At 47.8% G+C, this 17500-nt stretch overlaps 1 protein-coding gene across 1 annotated transcript in view; it reads left to right on the forward strand.

Annotated features, from left to right (window-relative positions):
* cdh4 (cadherin 4, type 1, R-cadherin (retinal)) overlaps positions 1 to 17500 on the forward strand; it is a 172626-nt gene that overhangs the window by 108222 nt on the left and 46904 nt on the right. The window contains exons 5-6 of the mRNA XM_027023334.2: positions 3646 to 3840; positions 16599 to 16754. Coding sequence (XP_026879135.2) covers positions 3646 to 3840; positions 16599 to 16754 — 351 coding nt within the window. The remainder of the gene's footprint in view (positions 1 to 3645; positions 3841 to 16598; positions 16755 to 17500) is intronic.

Genomic DNA, 17500 nt, shown 5'->3' on the forward strand with positions numbered 1-17500 from the left:
TATTCCAGTATTCCAGTGGTTCCGTTATGATGTGTTGGCCCGCTCAGAGCCTGGTGGTCAGTCGCTCGTAGGAATGCCATTCAGAGCCAGAGCAGAAGCTGATTGGACGAGTGCGCCCTATTATCAGAGTTGTCCCGGCATGTCAGTGGAAATGTTGCTATCTGCTGCTAAGAGGAAAATAGAGGGAAAGAGAGCGATGAAGGGGGGGGGGGGGGGTGAGTGGATGAATGCTCTGTGTTAATGAACAGATCTGGGTGTAGAGAGATAAGCATTTTACCAGTGCCGGAGCACCCTGTGCCAGCGCTCTGCAGTAGCGCACACACACAGCGGAACGCTGGGCCCCTGCTGGAGAGCGCACGCTGAGGTCTCACGAAGGTCACACCCGAGCCCAGCGATGCTCCGCTTCACACCCGTACAGTAACCCCAGCTACTGCAGTTCCACGACGTGCCATACAATACGTGATTACTTCTCACAGAGCAGACAGGACAGGGCTTAGCAACAGCAAAACAAAGGCATACCGCACCTTGCAACAGGAAACGCATACTGTGCCTATTAATAGGAAACACATACCGTACCTTTAAACAGGAAATACAGTGTAATGCCCAACGAGGAGGTGTCATTAAAGTGCTTGAATTCTTGCTGGTGGGAAAAGGTTTTCAGAGGACTAGAACACTACAGTGCAGGACAGAAGGTCCTGTCTTGTCACCCCAGGATCAGAGTTTCGGAGACGGTCACCTTTTCCTTTATTTATTTGTTTGTTTGTTTGTTTGTTTGTTTGTTTGTTTGTTTGTTTTAAATTCACTTTTTACATTTTATTGCACCCATAAGCTTCTCTTTGATGTACCTGTACAACACACAGTTTCAAGCTCATTCCCCGGGGTCTGATTGTGGGAGGAATAGAAGTCTGATCTAAGATCAGATTCCTATCCTGGGTGTAGTGCTTTTAGTCACAAAAAACTGAAGAACTGATCTCAAAGCACTTTTATTGCACACACATTTAACACATTAAAAAAAACAAAACTTTGTGTGTGTGTGTGTGTGTGTGTGTGTGTGTGTGTGTGTGTGTGTGGGTTTAAAGAACAATGCTTCCTAAGAGAGAAAAGTATTGGCTAACTGTTTTCTCACAGAACCAATCTTAGTCAAGGAGCAAACCTAGCCTTACACCCGCATGCATGATGTCAGGGGTAATATCTCAGCTTCCAGACTCAACTTGATCTCCAACTGTCTCCTCTGCTGCTCGCTCATTCATTCTGCCTCTCTCTCTTTCTCTTTCACACCTCACACATTATTCTACCTGCCACCCTTGAAAAGCTCTCTCTCTCTTGCTCTCTCTCTCTCTCTCTCTCTCTCTCTCTCTCAGCAGAAGATACCAGCAAATGTTGTTGATGAGCCGAGGTGGAGCGGAAGAGATTTTTATCGGCGCTTCACACTTGCCCCCTCCTCTTCCTCCTCCTCCTCCTCCTCCTCCTCCACCCTTCGCGTCCCCTCCATTCTCTCCCTCTGCGGCAGTCATCCGCCCTACCATTCCCTGAGCCTGTCCCAGTCCCCTGCAGTCAAACCAAGCACACCATGGAAAATTAAAACAACAGGGAGTGGGGGAGGGGAGAAGCCCTGCTGCTCTCTCAGGTTTGGCTCACATCGAGAGACCTGCTGACAAACCCTGTTTATGTGGAATTGATAGGCTGACCGGACTGGAGGTACTCGAGCTGCCGGCCAAGGATGGGAACAGAGAGAGACAGAGAGGGAGAGATGGAGAGATGGAGGGAGAGGGAGGGAGAGAATGTCTGTACGTAAACTCACAAAAATGGAGTGCTGTGGTCCCTTGGCGGTGTATTGCTTGGACACATCTGGCCTGTGGAAAAGGTCTGTTTCATTAATAAATTGATTTTGGTTTCTAATTTTAATACTCTCTGTTATTATAGAAATGAATGATATGAGGCTTAATGTTCCATAATACGTTGCACTTGATACGTTCCGAACTCTGTCCTTTATTCTAGCTCGGTTGTCACCGCTTGGGTTGCGACGGTCTCCGTCTTCTCTCTGTGTCATCCAGAGACAACACTTCTGCTGTGTCGTGACCGGTGTTGCAGAGTTCCTGAAGTTGCGCGTGCTTTCTGAATGTGCACCACATTTCTGAAATGCGGCGCACGTCGTCATTTCGATGACTGGGCTTTGTGTATTTGTGGCACGATTTTTCATTTTTAGTGCAACGGGTGATCTCAGCCACCGCAAATATGGCAGCAAAGTTATTTAAATAAAATACCACGTGAGCTAGATATTGGTGTGCAGTACTGGCTAATATCAGTTCTTCTATTTATGCTTGTAGAGGGGTCTATTAACTAGCTAGCTAGCTGTGATCACCTGAGACCCGTAAATACTTACCTACTTCATAAAGAAAGGAAACATTTGTTTTCTTGGAAGGGAGGACTACTGAGTCTGGGACCCATAATCTGGTGCTGCATCCCTGCTCACCCACATATAAACTACAGTATATAACAGAAGTGCTCCTAATTCCACACGTCCTTTTGCTTTCCGCCCTCTGTTCAAAAGTTGATCTGGGGTACGAGAATGAAATATGAGCAAATATTAATGCTTGGTTATCTAGAAAATTTATTTCTTCTCCTCATCTGGATTCCTGTGAAGCCCTTTCAACCTTTAGATTTAAAATTAATTGATAGATAGAGAGCAAAAATAGAGTGAACGCAGGAGTGTAAAGTAAGGTACGGGCGTTAGGAATTCACAGATGGTGGCGTATGTCATGGGAAGGAACAGTGTAGGATTCCAACAAAAGATGCCAGCCCAAACACGGTCAAACAGACGAAGACGCGGACAGGACACAGTCGCCGCGGTGCCTGCCCGCGCGTCAAGACGTACGGCCTCTAAGACAAAGCGCGGAGGCATCGGACCTCCTGATGGGTCGTCTCCTCCCTCGCCTTAACCTCCGTCCACCTCGGGCGAGTTAGCCCGGAGTCGTGGCTGGCTGTATTTTGTCAGGCTGGCACAGGGCCCTTCGCTCAGGGAAAATGTCAGAGCGTGCGTCACTGTTGGGTCGTGTATGGCTGTGATTTGTCACACTGATTGGTCCTCTGAGTGCACACCCCATGCTGGCTTAATAAGCAGCCGCTCAGTCGCAGGTGTTCTCGTGCCAGGCGTAACTGGTTCTGTTGCCCCAACCTTGACGAAGGCGTGTGCCAGCAAAAGAGGGGCCAAGTGACGGTCGTGGGAGGAACAACGTTCGTTTGTTTCTCTGTTTTTGTTTCGGCTGGAGGTGCGGTAGCGACGTGTTTTCTCTCTTTGAGTCACGGTCATCTTGATTTTCCACCCAATTTCGTCAGAGTCGTGTCCCAGTGTAAAGCTTCTTCCTGAGTCGCCCCAGTCAGGACGGAGCTCTCTCTCCATGAGTCACCTGACCTGCCACCAGTGTCTGCGCCTCACTGTGCATCGAGGAGAATATTAAAGGCATGTCACCGTGAGCATGCGACCTGGTGTCTTACACAACAACAGCAACGGATGAACCCTGTTAGTCCTCCCCCGTTGTTAGGGACCTTCAGGGTCTGCACAAACATACACTGTTTCAAACAGCTGCATTTTATCATGTTGATTCCCAGAAAGGACTTTTATTCTGAGCTTTTCTGTTTCCACAGATCGCCCGAGAAGCCAGTTTCTACCCAAGATCCCACCACAATCACTACCCAAATCCCAGACTTATCGCATTCCCGCGGCGACACCAGAGAGGCTCTTCCACCAATGGACTGCACCGACAGAAGAGAGACTGGGTCATTCCACCAATCAATGTGCCTGAAAATTCCAGAGGACCCTTCCCACAAATGCTTGTGAGGGTAAGTGATAACGTTTAGGGTCTAAAGTTTTGCCTCTTTAGTTTTCCCCTAAAGACTAATATTGGTATGAAGTGAAGATTCATTGTGGTTACTGACACGTGTAACATACTGTTATCTATAAGTGACCAACACGCTGCCTACCTGAAGGAGTAACCAGACAGAAGCACCCGTGTTCATGCCAGAATTTAGCTTGTACTTCTATACATATTCATGTCCAGCATCAGTGACCACATAGCAAGACTATTGGAGATTACTCAAAAGTTGTTAACACAACAGAAGCACAGTTTGGACACCAAGCAGCTTTTGGCTAAGCAACTACTTTTGGGGTAATGGGAAATTTGAATATATTAAATTTTTGCCCAACTATCACGTCAAAACCTTTTATGTTTTATGTGGCTCCAGCTGTGATATTCACAGTGAACTCACGACGTTAACATCTCGAGCTCAATTGCTTAGGGAAGATTTTAACAGCCAGCGTTCAATTATTAATCTCTTACTGAAAACAGTCATAGGGGATGTGTATTCTAATTCTACACAAAGCTTAGTGGGTGGAACTGGAAACTACTATAACTGAGAGAAAACAGGGAAATATTTTAAAACATCATTCTAAAGGGAGCTGCAAAACATCTCTTTTACTTCCTCAGAATGAATGAAAAACATCTGCCAGGTTACGCGCAAGAGCAGTAGCTCTCATAACTAACTTTACACTCTCAGCCTTTGGGTTATGATAGGCCAGAGTCCTGGTTCTCAAGTCTCCTAGAGACCCCAACGTGTGTCTGAGCAGCTGACCCTCCGGGCCCCGGGTCTCCTGAAGTAGCAGGGTACCGGGAGAGGTTGAAATGCACAGCGTCATGGATAAAGATCCTGAAAAGCCTCCATCCATCCATCCATCCATCCAGACAGACAGACAGACAGACAGACAGAGCTCCGGGGAGTGCGTGGAGAGATGTCCCCAGAGTGATCTGTGATGGGGCCTTGGGTCTTATCTGCCTCACAGACAAACAGATTCATCTTGGTTTCCTCTAGAATGAGAAAACAAAGGAGAAGAACTACTTTAGATATTGAATGGTTCAATGTGGTCTGATGAATGGATTCTAAATATGTTCTGGGTGTGTTCTGGTGGATGTTCTATTTTTCTTTCTTTCTTTAATTATTGATTGTTCTCTCTCTCTCTCTCTCTCTCTCTCTCTCTCTGTCTCTCTCTCTCTCTCTGTCTCTCTCTCTCTCTCTCTCTCTCTCTCTCTCTTTTTCCCTTTTTTCTCTCTTTTCCCCTTGTTCTCAAAGTATCTTCTTCTCGGTTTACTTTTAGCAGTGGTCAGGTTTATTTTAATAGTAAAAAAATATAACATCAATAGAGAGCGCTAACAAACCTACAAATAACACACACACACACACACTCACACACACTCACACACACACACACGCATACACACACTCACGCACACACACTCACACACACTCACACACACACACACACACACACTCACACACACACACATACACACTCTCACACACACACACTCACACACACGCACACACACACTCACACACACACATTCACACACTCACGCACACACACACACTCACACACACATACACACTCACACACACACACACACACGCACACACACTCACACACACACATTCACACACACACGCACATACACTCACACACACACTCACGCACACACACTCACACACACACTCACACACACACACACACTCACACATACACATTCAGACACGCACACACACACACACACTCACTCACACACACTCACTCACACACACACACACACACTCTCACACACACACACACACTCACACATACACATTCAGACACGCGCACACACACACACACACACACACACTCACTCACACACACTCACACACACACACACACACTCTCACACACACACACACACTCACACACAAACTCCAACCTGCTGGAGTGTGTTATCCGAGTGTGTGAAAGCTCCATTCTGTCTTATCTGTCCTTTAGCCTCTCATGCTGAGCCTTTCCTGGGACAACCTCATCCCCACCAATTCCTTCCTGCCCATTTGTACTGCTCAGATTACACACAGGGATTACAGCAATCTCAGTCCACACACACACACACACACACGGGCACATGTTCAATCCCAAAGACGCCAGATTAACCTCTAAAGCTCTGTCCACCCATCCACGGTGATGAAGCTTGCTGGTGTGTCTGGAGCTCAGTGTCACTGGGAGGAATGGTCTGATAACCACAGCCGCACCTTTGCCATCTAGGACGTCTGGTTCCAGAGCCGTCCTCCCTCTGTGGGGCTTTATGGGTAATGGATCCTATAAGACCTCGTTTTCACGGCCTGGGTTTATATAGCATTAATGTGCCAACACCCCACAGACTCACCTACAATATCAAATACATCCAAACACAACAACACGATGTTGTCAGGTAGTGATTTCAAGCCGGGCTAGGTAGTTTGGGCCTCACTCTGGCCATTTTAATAACACAACCAATTTGAAATTTGCTGTAACTAAGCTACTTGAATACAAGAATTAACTAATAAAACTAGACTTCATTTCTTAAAGGAATATACCAGTGTATTTCAGTCTAATCTATGTCTAAACCATATCAGTAATGTATAGATGATGAACATGGACATTTTTATGTGGATATAAAAGAACAGAAAAACTCCATGACTTAACACACACTTGCAATTGATGATTTATTTCTCAACACCTGCCCTTCAGATTTCTTTATGAATGCGTTTCTGTGATGCCATAGCTGACTGAGTCAAACATGAGTGCGTCATTGAAGAGTATTTATTAACGGCGAGAAGCAGAAGCTGTAAAGGCGCAGGAACCTTAATCAAAACTCAACCTGGATGGGAACTAAAAATGAGACAAAACCCAACAAACACAAAAACCATGATCAGGCTAACCGAAGACGAACCCACGTAGGCAACGACTGAGATAACGTACAAAGACTGACAACCAGGCGTCCAATCGCGGGCTTAAATAACAAGCTAATGACATAATAACGCGGGTGAAACCAATAACAGGTGTGGAACAATACAAGGGGGCAGAACAGAACGAAACCAAAACAGCAAAGCATGAGGAAACAAGACCAGGAAGAAAACAAAGAAAGTGCGTGGAAAAGCGTCGCCATGGGAACCGCGACAGCAAGGAGGGGGCATATGTGACCGTTTGGAGTTCATGGGTTTATTCATTCCTTTCCAAGAACAGAAAAATGTTAAGGAATTATTATTATCTGTGGTAATCGACCATACCCTGCAGATGTGGTAGATACACTAGACTCAAACTGCTTAAATATACTTTTCGACTCTGAGAAACCACTATTACCCAGAAGTCATTGTAGCATGGAGAAGCAGTGGCACCTTCTCTCCGATTGGATGGAAAAGCATTTAAACTGCCAATCAGCTGTTCCGCACCTCCGGAAAAGTCGGAATAACCCGAGAGAGAGATGGTACATCCAGGGCATTCAGCTTCGGGGACGGACGTGGTTTTGATGCTGCTTTTCCTGACAGCTCCATCACACAGATCCTTTTCTGTTCTGACTTTTGGCCCTCACCAGCCGTCTGCGTGCAGCTCCAGACGCCTTGTTTGTTTATTTTTATTTATTTATTTGTTTTTTTGCCTCTTGCTTGTGCAGTCAACTTCTGTGTGGTCCAAGTGGGCAATTAACCTTTGGAGTGTAATTACTCCTTTTCCTCAGTGCAGTGGAGTCCTCCACACCCCCGTCTGAGGCTGGCTCAGACACTCTTCTCCCTAATCGGATGGAGAGAATGCGCAGCCCTGTCGTCTAATCTAATAAACGCTGCCACGTGCATTTATCATTGTTTGCACTTTGTTTATCCCCAATTACATCCAAAATAGAATTCCAATAAAAGCGCCCCCACCGCCGCTTCACCCAAATGAAAGCGGTGAATTCATAATTTACTGCCTGTTTCCAATCAATCGGCGCTCAAGCCCAGATAGTCCATTAACCGGGCGAGGAGCGAGGGAACACGGCACGCTGGCAGAAACAGCTGGATGAACAGAGCGGAGGATGAAACGCGGGGGCGATGGGGGGGTGGTGGAGCGAACTGGAACGCCAAAAACGAAGAGGATGGAGACTGTTCTGGAGCGAGAGAGAGAGAGAGAGAGAGAGAGAGAGAGAGAGAGAGAGAGAAATATGGGTGGAGAGGAAGGGAGAGAGGGGGAGACAGAGATGGGTGGAGATGGAGAGAGAGAGAGACGGGTGGAGAGAGAGAGAGAGGGAGGTGGGTAGATTTCCTCTACACCTTTTCCACCTTTTCTCCATATTACTCTTGGCAACAAAGCAAGGATTATACGCACTGAGAAGGAATGATATTGGAAAATGATGGAAAGAGGCATAAACATGACATCATGTCGGATGTAATCTCTCTCTCTCTCTCTCTCACTCACACACACTCACACACACACACACACCCACACACATGCACGCATTCACACTTGCCTTTTTATTTTCAAAGGCTAATAATTAAAGTGAGAATTAAAGAAGAGCATTTGGAGTATGAGCAGTCCTGACCCTAACTGCAAAAGCACCGGCCAGAACACTTTGAGTTTCCACCGAAAGCGCGGCTATCTGTGGGCTAAACGCCCACGCAGGGGCCCCAAATCCAGTTAGCATGGAAGCTGTGTGCTATGTGATTACAATTCCAGACCTCAAGCAGGATCTCACACGGCGGACATAATCAGATCATGCTCGCTCTCTGACTGAGGCCGTATGTAACCTGAAGTGTTGGTGCTAGTGTGGGTGTCCGGCTGCCGGAGCGTAATAGCGCGTGGAGAAGACTGCGGTCAGGGGTCACGTCTGCTTTTACTGTATTTTGAAAACAAGGACTTACACTGTAAGTGATTATAATTCATCAACCTGCCCTAAATGTCCACATGGCTAGCAGGTGAGCAGCCCATGCCTCCCGGTAATTACAGTAATATGGAACTTGTCTAAAAAGGGCAAAAGTTCATTCTCTTTGAATGTGCGAGTGGAATGAGGTAATGCAACACTGCTCCTGCTGCCATGTTTGTGTGTGTGTGTGTGTGTGTGTGTGTGTGTGTGTGTGTCTGTGGGAGGAGTAGGCTGCAGGTCTTTCAAAATGACATCGTTAAGAAGATGTTGACCGTACTTGGCTAAGATTTTGCTTGGCGTGGAAGAAAGTTTGTTTTACGGAGACTTGCTGGTGACCTTACAGAAAGCAGTCCATTAGCAAATTCTGTTCTGATTACACCCACATGTTGGCAGCTTATCTGTAGGCAAGTGTTTGTGTACGCGAATGAACTATCCACTTTACTAAGGTGACTTGAGTTTGTGTCTTATAATTGTAGAAAAGTTTGCTAATAATGGCAGCACTGACTAAAATTTGCACTACCGTCGTACACTCCAGCACAAATGTTGGTAAACTCTCCTGCCTAATAAGTCCGCTTATATCCTCGGGACTGTATTTGATAAGTCCTGCAGAATTGGTGCCAGTTCTATTTGCAGCGCTGTGCCTGCTCACGTCCCCCTGGTGTCTGAATACGGTACTGCGTGCTCGGCGGCTCTGTCCCCTTTTCACACCGTGTGTTTCTGAGCTGGTGTGTGGGCGTGAGAGAGAGAGAGAGAGAGAGACCATGCGGACGTGTGGGTGAGTGTACTACAAACTACAAAGATAGCGGAGATGGGTGTGGACTAACCACAGCTAATAGGGCAGAAAAAGTGCCCAAACAGCACAAATCTGCCCCTCGCCCCCCCGCCCGCCAACTGGTCCTCCCTCCCGCACACATCTTCTGCTTTTTGCCCTAATTACACGTATTGCTTTTCCCCTGTCGGCAGGTCCCCGGGGGAATGCTCCGTTGCCCACACGCACAGTGGTACGGGACTGAAAGCAGTCAGTAGACTGCAGGCAGCGCTGTATCCAGGGTCGTCCGGCCTTCATCGGAGGGCGGAAGGAGCTCTGGCCTTTCCTTCCCCCATTTACGCACGCCGTACACGGCCGAAGTCGGCTGCGCCACACACCCCATAAAGGCTCCATTTGCGCTATTGTAAAGGCCGGCAAATTAAAGTCACCGTGAATGTGTGCGGGAAGACGCATTAATGCCATAAAAACCTAGCTACCACATCCAGTGCCGGGCTTCTGTCTCTCTCTCGCTCTCTTTTAATTGCTTTACTAACGCTATAATTGGGTTTGTGATTCAGTTCTTAACTTCCATTAATATTAATTCGTTTTCTAATTATCTCATTTTAATACCACTCTATTCCTCGTACCACCGATGGGGAGAGAGCTTGAGATGGTAGCAAGCGTGCATGCCGTGATGCGCGCGCAGCGCGCATGCAGCATCGACTGGCGATCAATTATGCAGCATTCTGTTCAATAATAACCGAATGGCTGCATGATCTATTACCAGTTGCCGGCCCACTGCGTCACTCAGGCATCTGTCAGCACAAAGTTGCTGCTGCCATGTTTTACTGGTTATTATAACGGAGTGATCACAACCGATATCACGCGCGCGCATCTTAGTCCAGAGGTCACATGAGAGCATGCCAGCAAAGCTCTGGCCAAGGCTGCATGGGCTGCGGTCATCCACGTTCCGGCACAGTCAGACCCTTAACGGCTTCGTGAGCGGGTGACCTGAGATTCATTTGAAAACAAACTGAACCGTCGGCCCAGACGGAGAGAGCGCGTTTATGAAACCACCTGTGAAAATGTAAAAGACAAGATCAATTACACATATCATTTATATTTATAGATATGTATAATATACAACAGATCTATATTTACATTTTGTTTTATATTTATTGGATAAACATGAATTTCCTGTATTTACTGGGCACTTTCATTTTTTTTTCCGAGGGACTCGCAAAATTAAAGTGCAAATTTCCTACCACATATGACCTGGGGTTATAGCAGGTAGAGATGACGTGTACGTCTGTGATGCGTTGTGAACAGTGTAAACAGGTCCAGCTGTGGCAGACGAGTGCCGGGATGTTCTGCGGGCTGCAGGCATTTTGTTCCTGCGTTCGTGCTGTCGGCTCACTCCATCTTCTCCACGTCCGCGTCGTCTACCTCCGAGGACGCCGCGGTGAATCCGTGCGTTTTTGATTCGATTTGCGGTGCGTCTGTGCCGACGTTCTGTCTCCCTTCATCCTCACCCACCCTCTCCCCTTCCTCTCGGAAGAGTCTTTGTTCTTCCTTTCGTCTTCTACTTCTTTTTTTGTTCTTTTCCCTCTCTCTCTCTCTCTCTCTCTCTCTCTCTCTCTTTTTTTTTTTTTAATCAGCACACACTCCCTTCTTTTCAGCCCGCGCGATGGATCAAAACAACTTTAAGGGGCGAGACGGAGATCGATCACGTTGGCAAAAGATCCGTGCAGCTGGAGGCCCGTCGATGGAGCGGTGCTGGGCGGAGGATTAAAGCCTCGCTGCTCCGGTGCCACGCACACACACCGCCGCGTGTCTGCGGCACGTTTAAACAGCCCATGTTTGCCACATCAAAAGGCGCCTGTATTTCCCTGTCATCCCTGGCTCGGGAATATCGGCACACGCCTCGTCCGCCATGCTTGGTGTCCGATACCTCCAGGACATAGTGGCCGTTTCCAATCTGTCCCGCACATGTAACAGACATTTGTGATCCATGCAGGCAGGCAGTTTGATCCGATTCCTTTTTTGCGTGATACGTCTCTGATCCTTTTCCGTTCGGATCTGCACTCGCTGTTTTCAGTGAACAGTCATGGGCTGCTCATCGGAAGCCTGGAACGCGCCCTGGCAGTGCTGGATTAATCGTGGTGCTGGATTAGCACATACAGGGCTTGTGTCCAGCTGGGTTCGCGTAGATGTTAATCCAACACAGGAGGTTTTGCTGTGAAGAAAGAGAAGAAAAAAAAAACGAGAAGCCAATCTGATTTGGTCCCTGTATCCCGTGTAAATGCACAGTTGGTAAAGGCGGAGCTGACAGTGGGAAGATCAGATCGAATCCCGGGTCATTAATCTCAGCTCCGGAGCCGAGCTGTCACAGGCGGGATGGGCTGGGAATTTCGGAGGCCCAGTAAGGCGTGTAGAAGAGATGAAAATAGACTGGGTTTAAACTCCGACATCAGCCCTCCCCAAACCTCTCCCTCACGTGCCATCGGCTCCTCATTTATAGCGGAGACGGTCGTCTCGGAGTGATCCATCCAAGACGGAGTGAGGGGTGGTGGGGGTGGGGGTGGGGAGGGGAGTGTTGGGCGGCGTAGCAAAGAAGAAAATCCATATTTCAGAGTTCTGTCACTGCACTCCATTCATTTCCCATCCAGGCAGAGATCCATAATGGAGTCGCCTCAGCAGCGGAGAGCGATTCCGTGGCATCTGTTCTCCGTGGAATCGGGGATAAGCGCGTGCGACCGCCACTGTCACTGAGCCTCACTTGAGATGTATTAAACCTGAGCTCTGCTCAGCACAGTGCAGGCTCATCAAGAATCACCACATCCGCTTTGCTTTTCTGATGGGAAGATTTGGGATCTTTTTCTCCTTGCAGAAGTATATATATATATATATATATATATAGTTGTTGTTTTTTTCCTCTTTTTTTGTTGTTGTTGTTTGTTTGTTTGTTTGTTTTTCTATTCATTGAGCCGCATCATAATTTTTCATAAAAGCCTAGCAAGGAAAAACAAACGAAGGCAAAATGTAATGAACATACTGCTGTTGTAATCTAATGGAATTTAAGAACCTTCTTCACATTAATACAATCATATTCACTCATTTGTTCCCTCCAGTGCTACTGTTTTCTCTCTCTCTCTCTCTCTCTCTCTCTCTCTCTTCCTCTTCCTCTTGCTCTCTAATATTTGAATTTGCCAGTCACTAAGACATAGACACTATCAATGCTGACAGCACTTTGTGGATCTGAAACACAAAGGACCAAAGACAGTGTGAGTAGGGATCGAGCCAGCTGCCTGCCCCACCTCGGCTTGAGCTGGCCCGCTTTAATGGGAACTTCATACAGATTCAGGATTTAACTTAGAATCGTGTGCTACCAAAAACAACCTGTCAAATAAACAAGATAAGAGTGATGATGGTTGCTATCTGTCTCAGGCCTCTCGGATAATAGGCTGAAAGTGAAATCGCGAGGCAGGCATGAGCGTCGCGATCACAGCGGCGCTGGATGCTTTGAAGCTACTTTATCATTTCCCACGCACCTTGTTTGTTGCTGATTTGCAAGCAGTTACTTTTTACTGCTCTGCCTGACTCGCGGCTACTGCCTCACGCCGTCCGTGGATATTTGTAGCGGAACATTCCCTCTGTCCCCTGGCCTGGACCGTCATTATATCCGTGCACGGCTCATTGCTTGTCGTTGTGCCTGCTGACGAGACGCTGTCTGGCACGTTTGTTCCAGACGTGTTAGATCTACAGAGAGAATCACTGATGCTTATTACAGTCTGCCAGAGGTTTATGGGTTGAATTTGATTAAGAGTGGCACCACTGACAGTCCAGCAAAACAGAATGCATCCCAGTGAGAAAAATGCCTGAACTCACTTTTCTCTCTCTGCCTCCTGCTGTCTGCAAGAGATCTAAAACCCAAATGAAACATCACTGGTTTACTATGGACTGTTTTATAGCTAAATGGGTACAAGAACCACCCCTGATGTTTTGTGATTCAGATTGTTCATGCACAGAGATATCAAACACACTAACAGATAGCGCCCAACCAAGTGGCGTTCGGTCCTCCTTCTGGGGACACCGCACATGATGATGTTTTCTCCGCTGTGAAAGATCTAATTCAGCTCTTCAGCTGACTGTCAGCTTCCTCCACTTTACGCTTACACACGTGGGAAGTTAGCAGATAGAATTCGGCTAACCGGCAAGCTACGGCACGCGTAAGGTCAGGGGAATGGTGCAGAGGAGTGTTTTCCCTCGCACCTCTGGAGAACACAGCGGTAGCCGCGGCCTAAACGAGCCGGATCAGACACCCTCGTCTAGAGTCTCGGGCCGTGATGGAGACTCCTGCAGGAGTATAACGCGACCTGGTAAATGTGGAGGACAGGTGGGTGGTGGTGTCAGACCCTGGGACTCACTGAGCATCTTGCGCAAGACCAGGAGATAATCGAGACAGGAAGCAGCGCCTAGTGGGCCAGGAGATGCCACAGAGCTGCATCAATGGCGGACAGCTACACCTCACGCCTGGTACGTCCCAGCCTAAGGTAGAACGTGGTCTGTTAGTTCTGCATTTGTTCTTCTCGTAGACCACCCCAGTCCACCATCCCCCACCCAAGGTCAACCACAGTGACGGCATGTTGAAAAAAAAAAACATTTTAATTAGAATTTCACAATATAGAATGGAAGCTATGCATTAATTACTACATCAAACAATAACACATAAACCTGAAGTAATCACATTAAATTGTTATTTGTACTTTACAGTGGGGGGTGTGGGGGTGTGGGGTTTTTTGACAGCGGGTTTATTGGGCGTGTAATGTTGGGAGGAGCTCGCTTGCCAGGGTGAAATTAATTTGACATCTTATCCCACAGATCCTGCTTTTGTTATTCTGCCAGGATGATTACACTCGCGCAGCCTTAGTGCTGCTGGGACATTTCCTTGGAGCTGAGGCCAGTTAAGGACCGTTTTCCCGCAGGGACGCCAGCCTGGGTCCTTGTTCTGAATGCCCGTCTCCCCCAAGACCTGCACAAACGTTGCGCCACAAACCGACCATTTATCTGATCCGCGTGAAAGCCGTCCCGGTGCGCGTTCCCAACGCGAGCTCTCGCTAGCCCCATTTTTCCTCTTCGGTCTCCATCCCGCGCTAACGAGAGCAGGAAGCGGGGCATTTGTCGTTAGCACTCAGGTCCAGCAGTTCCGACCTGCCCCTCGCCCCCCGGGCATGGCTCGGCGCCTGTGGCGGAGCGATCACGTCTGCGTTTATTCAATTTTATCGGTATAAAGAGTGTTCATTAAATGGTCACTGCTAACGCGACTTATCCTCCCGGGTGGCCCGCGGGATGAATTTTAAAAAGAGGGAAATCGTGGTCTTTAATGCGTCGGAGACACGGAGCCCATCCCCAGAGGCCATTTAGATGGAAGCGTCGTGTGCATGATGACTGGCCATGCACGCCTCCCACAGCTAGTGCCATTCATCCGACTCCGAGGGAAAGCACACTCTGGGTGCTGCTGAATTATTAAGCAGAAAGTGGCTCCTTCATCTTCACCCTTACGCATGCTTGCTTCTCGCGTGTCTGTCAGAAGTCTGGTAAAGCGTTCGTTTTTCCGAGTATTTTATTATTCTAGGTGAGGACGGTTTTGAGGCACATTTGTGGTTTAGGTGAGCACATCACCGATGCTTCTCGGACCGAGTCGGTAAAGTGTTACAAAGGTTGCATGTGGAAATAATAACGCACAACCATGTGAAACATGGTAAACGCAATACCGCAGTACGCCGGCAAAGGCCGCGTTACGCGCTATGAATGCCTGACAACGCACCTTTGTAAGTCGCTCGGGAGTCTGCAGAGCACGCGGGTCCGGTCGGAGCCTTGTGGAGTCGCGTGTAGGAGTGTGAGGTCTCCGTGAAATCCAGAGCGTCGCACTCAAACAGCGGAAGAAAACCTGCTGAACAGAAAACCTGCTGCTTTACAGAGGGACAGAAATCTTCGTTCCGTGCCAGAGGTTGAAGGGAGAAGAGTTTGTTCCCCCCCCATCTCGAACCCAGAAGGAGTCTGCACGTGATGTTTGTGTTCTCCCGTGGTGCTTGGCAGTCTCTTTGCCTTAAACCTCTCCGCCGAGAACCTTGTCAGAACCGTGACCCTGAACGTGTCTGGAAAACCAGACCAGAGAAAGTAAACAAAGACACACACCTCGACTAAGTAAAATAATCTGCCATTTGAAACAGCCCGTTGCTCCTGGAGTAATGACCGTGGGAGAAGTTAGCAGTTAGTTTTTAATTCTCTTTAAGACGCCTTCCGTGGCGTTTCCGGAGACGCTGACTGGCTCTTGACGGTATTCTGACGTTTCTAATGAACACGGTGAAGGCGTGTCATAACTGGACGTGTGCTAAGACAAACCCAAAGCCAGCTGTGCTGTCAGCTGAAATGCCCATTCGCCATTTATGACTTAAACGTGTGTGAGAGATCCACTTCCACCCCAATAACAATTTTTTAAAATCCTCTTTTGTTGTGGTTTTGTGGTTCAGGCAGTAGTCGTAGTGTGTCACGTGCTGTGAAAGTTTACCGGGTGTTCAGTCGATATTGGCTTGAGATTCTCCGTGTCCTGCTGTTGTGGGAAAATAACCCAAGGAGAACGAAGCCGGAGCTTCTGTTGCTGTCGGCGCTGATGTGTTTCTGTTGCTGTTCTGTAAATGAAAACCCTGGATGGCTCATTTTGCCGGGAAACGTTAAATTGGTTTGCTCAGTGAAACGTGCACCAAAATGCCGCTCACGTGACATACCTCTGGCGTGCAGGTCACTATATCACTTTCAAATGATTTATTTGATTATTTTAAAGGTTCATTTTCACTATGGGCTGTTTCGAACGAAGTGTTAGGGGAAGAAATCTGACTTGTGTATTGCCGAGTGAATACTGTGCTAAAATGAGCGTTTGTGATTAGAGGCGAGTTCCTTTGGAGATGGCACAGATTACGGAAATAGCATCAGAAACGTTTTTTAAAGTGGCTGACACCAGACTGGTTTGTGTATGTTGCATTAGACCAATAGCCACAGTAAATTAACGCAGTCAAAGTCCATTTAAGAGGAAAAGTAAAGTGTGTGTTGTTGTTTTTTTTCTCCCCCAGATCCGATCAGACCAGGATAAGGAGATTGAGATCCGGTACAGCATAACAGGAGCTGGCGCCGACCAACCGCCAAGTGACGTCTACATCATTGACCCCATCACTGGGAAAATGTCTGTCACCAAACCCCTGGACCGGGAGGATCGCGCCTCCTATCACGTGAGCTGCGTCAGCTAAGCAGAGCCACTAGGAGCAGTGTTCTGGATCCAGGTCATGTGGCCCTGCCAGACAGATTTTTGCTCTGACCTAACTACAGATGCACCTTACACAGACCAATAAGAACACAGAATACCTGCTGCCATTGTCAAGACACCACAGCGTACACTGTAACAGTCCAGGTTTACCGAAGAGCTTTGCGTGGCTTTTGCAACACTATCCCAGAAGTTTCCTTGGTGTGTAAACATTCCCACTGACTGGGTTCAGTGTTAAGTGTTTTCTGGAATGTTGGGAAGTAGTGATACTGTGCATTCCTTCCCCCAAGGGGGTTGCAACAAACACTGTACACAGCACAAAAGGCCAACTTGTTCTGGGCTCAGGTGAGGGATCTATTCTGAGGTGTGTGTGTTTGCCTCCATGGTTTCCTCGCGAAGCAGGACGGCGCGTCAGACAACTGCTCCGGCGAAATGGGTTTTTACGTTGTTAGTCAATTAGATGGACGCATTGTGACAGTGTGCGCATGAGACTTGAGAATGTGAGAAGGAAGGAGACAGAGAACGAGGGATACAGAGAGAGAAAGATTATTCATGTTGTCTTGTCAGGGATAATGAGTACGCACCTCAGTCCCTCCTGACTTGACTGAAGAAACAAAGAACATGTGACCCTGCTTAGCACAGCTTACTGTCTGTCTCTCTCTGTCAGACAGCTTGCTTGCTGGCTGTCTGTCTGTCTGTCTGTCTGTCTGTCTG

This window comes from Electrophorus electricus, chromosome 20 (assembly GCF_013358815.1).
Source record: "Electrophorus electricus isolate fEleEle1 chromosome 20, fEleEle1.pri, whole genome shotgun sequence".
NCBI classification, from domain to species: Eukaryota; Metazoa; Chordata; class Actinopteri; order Gymnotiformes; family Gymnotidae; genus Electrophorus; species Electrophorus electricus.